The sequence below is a fragment of the Cannabis sativa genome, chromosome 9 (genome assembly GCF_029168945.1).
Source record: "Cannabis sativa cultivar Pink pepper isolate KNU-18-1 chromosome 9, ASM2916894v1, whole genome shotgun sequence".
Lineage (NCBI taxonomy): Eukaryota > Viridiplantae > Streptophyta > Magnoliopsida > Rosales > Cannabaceae > Cannabis > Cannabis sativa.
Window position 1 is genome coordinate 20,493,295 of NC_083609.1, and position 3,553 is coordinate 20,496,847.

General features: G+C 34.7%; 1 protein-coding gene across 1 annotated transcript; it reads right to left on the bottom strand.

Annotated features, from left to right (window-relative positions):
* Window positions 1–2,295: 2,295 nt before the first annotated feature.
* LOC133031287 (uncharacterized) lies at window positions 2,296–3,289 on the bottom strand. The gene is made up of 3 exons (XM_061104765.1): window positions 3,202–3,289; window positions 2,938–3,098; window positions 2,296–2,673 (listed from the first exon to the last, which is right to left on the bottom strand). The coding sequence occupies exons 1-3, from the start codon at window positions 3,287–3,289 to the stop codon at window positions 2,350–2,352; spliced, it is 573 nt and encodes a 190-aa protein (XP_060960748.1). The 3' UTR covers window positions 2,296–2,349.
* Window positions 3,290–3,553: the final 264 nt, after the last annotated feature.

A 3,553-nucleotide genomic window follows, 5' to 3' on the forward strand; every position in this document is an offset into this window, starting at 1 on the left:
ACCATATAGACACATCATTAGTTATCCATTGTTATAATCCTAATGTGATCAATGATCCTCTATATGAATGATCTACACAGTAAAGGGATTAAATTACCGTAACACCCTACTATGTATTTTATCCTTAAAACACTTGACCCCGTATAAATGATATTTCAGCTTATGTGAAATGAGATCTCCACCATTTATTTTCGTTTGGTCAAGCTCGAAGGAGATCATCCTTTGCTTACTATTCGCCAGATAGAAGCTATAGATTCCATGTTTATGCTAGCACTCCCACTCAATTGCACTACCGTGTTCCCAAAAAGTACGTATCACCCTGACCTAAAAGTAGGCTTAACTAACAATTCAAGGAACACGAATAGCCTTTTAAGATTGAGCCTAATCATAACAGGATTAAGAACATTTGATCTAGGATCAACTAGGCGATATTGACTTGAATAGATATTACGGTAAGTTTAATTAAATCTAAGTCAAAGTTCAATATCGGTCCCTTCCGATGCATACTCCATGCATCCAACCTGAGCTTTACTTTAACCAATGTTCTGGAAAGAACATAGTATTTCTCCAAATACAAGTAAACTCTTGTTGTAGATTATCATATCAGTAAAACCCTGTGTCTGATAAATCTAGGAAACTTTATTCACATAGTCATGTTTACTTTCCAATGTGTTGACGGCACAATAAACAGGATCAAGTATGTGAAAAGGGTTTCAAATGAATCTATACATTATGTACATATAATCATGAAATAAATCATGTGAACCATGCAACATTAAATGTTATTTCTAATCTATATTAATAAGTAAATCTGATTATATTGAAATGAGTTTTATTTAGGGCATAAAACCCAACATCCATCTACTAATATAGATGACACTACTACAAAAACACCCTTTAGAGGCGGTTTTTAAGCCCTTTAGGCGTCGGTTTTCGCGAAATTCGCTACCGACGCCTATCAGGGCGACGCTAAAGGGTTTATTTGAACCGACGCCATATATACCCCTATGGCGTCGGTTCTTAGCTAAGAACCGACGCCATAGGGGTACATATGGCGTCGGTTCCTAGCCCATAACCGACGCCATATGTGGCGTAGGAACCGACGCCAAAACTCCTCAGATTTCAGTTTTTTTCATTTTTTTTAATTTAATTATATTATTTTAATTTTATATTTATTAATTTATATACATATTTATTTAATTTAAATTACATATTTATTTAAATTTTAAATTACATATTTATTTAATTTAATTATATATTAATTACATTTTAAATTAAATAGTAATTAAATTTGGGTAAAAACATAATTTGATTTCATAAAAATAATTAAATATTACACAAACATGTAAAATTAGTTAAAAATATTAATAAGTTAATAAATCTAATTACAAGTTAATCTATAAAAATTACATAATGAAGAAAAATTCTTCGACCTTTGAACCTCAATCGTCACCGTGAATCACCGCCATCAATTGTTCGATCCACTTTCGCTGTAGTGGTAAAATTTCTGTTTTTGGATCGTATTGCTTCTTACCCCCAAACTGTTAAAAAAATTAAAAATTTATATTAGTTTATGTATATGTATATTATATATTTGTTATTATAAAATTTATATACTATGATCAATAATTAAAACTTACAGCTTTTTGATCTTCTATGTAACGGTTGGGGTTGGCACGTGCGACGATGTCAGTCATATATTTCAAAACATAAAAACCGCATTCTTGGCTTTTAGGTTGTCTTGGACAGTTTGCTTGTGCAATTCCTTGCCACGGGCCAAGATGCGATGTGCGTCCCCTATATACATGAATGCCCTGTTTGGAAAAATTATATTAGCATTTCAATTCGTTAGTTAATTTAAATTCGTTACATAAGAAGTCATTAAATAATTACCTTCCGATCATTTGTTCTATTTCTTCGGGAATTGGGCGGCCTTTTAGAGGGTTTAAATGGATAATTTTATTTGGCGCAACCACCACTAGCGTCCAATGCATCCTAGAAAATTATATTGGAATATAAGTAAGATAGTATAAAAATAATTTGAAGACATAATATAGAAATGAACAATTAGCACTAAAGAATTGAATAAAGTTTACCCGATATTCCAAGGAATAAAGAACATTTGGTGGTTCTTTGTTCATTAATGATAACCAATTAGCCAATCGTCTTGCCGCATCGTCAAAAGACCGACTACGTTCTTCATCGCCGATCCCATGCACCGTGAGAAGCTGCGGGTCGTAAAACTTGAAAATTTTTCTCGTACCGTTGATGCTCTCCCATATGTGCTGCCAAAAAAAGTGTTAGTGCCTTATAATAATTTAACTATAATTTGATATAAGGTTAATTAGATTAAAGAAGAGTATACATCATTCCAAACAGCATTCCCTGGTTGCCGATGTAGTTACACGTAGCAACCTGCTGCAAATCCTCTCCAGATAAAATGATCTGGGTACGCGGTGCAATGAATCCTCGGGGGACAGAAATTGTGATTATATCACGTTTATCTTTGAGCCTTAGGAATTCATGAATCATCCATTTCAGCGAATTAGGGATCAACGCCATCTTCTCTTCCGTGAACAACTCATCTTCCTGTGCACCACGGCTTTGTGGAGAAAGCATCAGAGCTTTCCCCTTTGACGCATCACGTCTTGAGGGCGGTTGAGCGAGTGGACCCTAAACAAAACAGAACATAATATATATATATATCAAATTTTATCTAATTTCTACCGAAATTTCGGCAGCATAACGGTTGTAATTGAATGATCCCAAAAATTTTGAACATGGCTGTATAACGACAAATAACACATATATAACAGTAGTTTGTTCATCCATCCCACCGCAGCACATATATTCGCAGAACCTACTTCACTACGGATGAATATTGAAGATATTCAAACTCCACTAATCATTAATAATTAATTTCAGTTGAGAAGTTACCTCGGTTGTTAAAATTAAGTGTTTAGGCCAAGGAAGGAACATCTGGTACACGTCCCTAACATATCTGAACTCTTCAAGTGGGACTGGGATTTCAGCGTCCTCTTGCAGGATTTCCGAAACCAAGATCCGAGCATGTGAATCATCGTAATCCTTGCAGTGTACTTTGTTAAGTATTCAGGACCATTCACAACCACAATATAAAGTAAGCTATATATCAAGTTACCAATTAGACACATTTTCTTTTCTTTTTTTGTTTATGTTTGCCTGAATCACAATTGACCCATATTCCCTCATTGATATCGTTTCTAATGTATTCAGCGTCGTCTTCCTCAATGTTACGATCAATTCCCATGAGTTGCTCATGAATTGGTTGTCCAACAATGAAGTCATCGTAACATAAGTCAGCATTCTCCTAATCCTCTTCAGTCTCTAAGAACCTCCTCTCTGGTGTCGATAAAACAATAGACCATTTATCATTAGCCGGATCAGAAATGTAAAAAACTTGAGCTGCTTGGCTAGCCATGATGAATGGATCATTCTTGCTTCCTCTCTTACTTAAATCAACCAAAGTAAAACCAAGCTCGTCAGTTTTTACTCCAACGTTGTTGTCAACCCA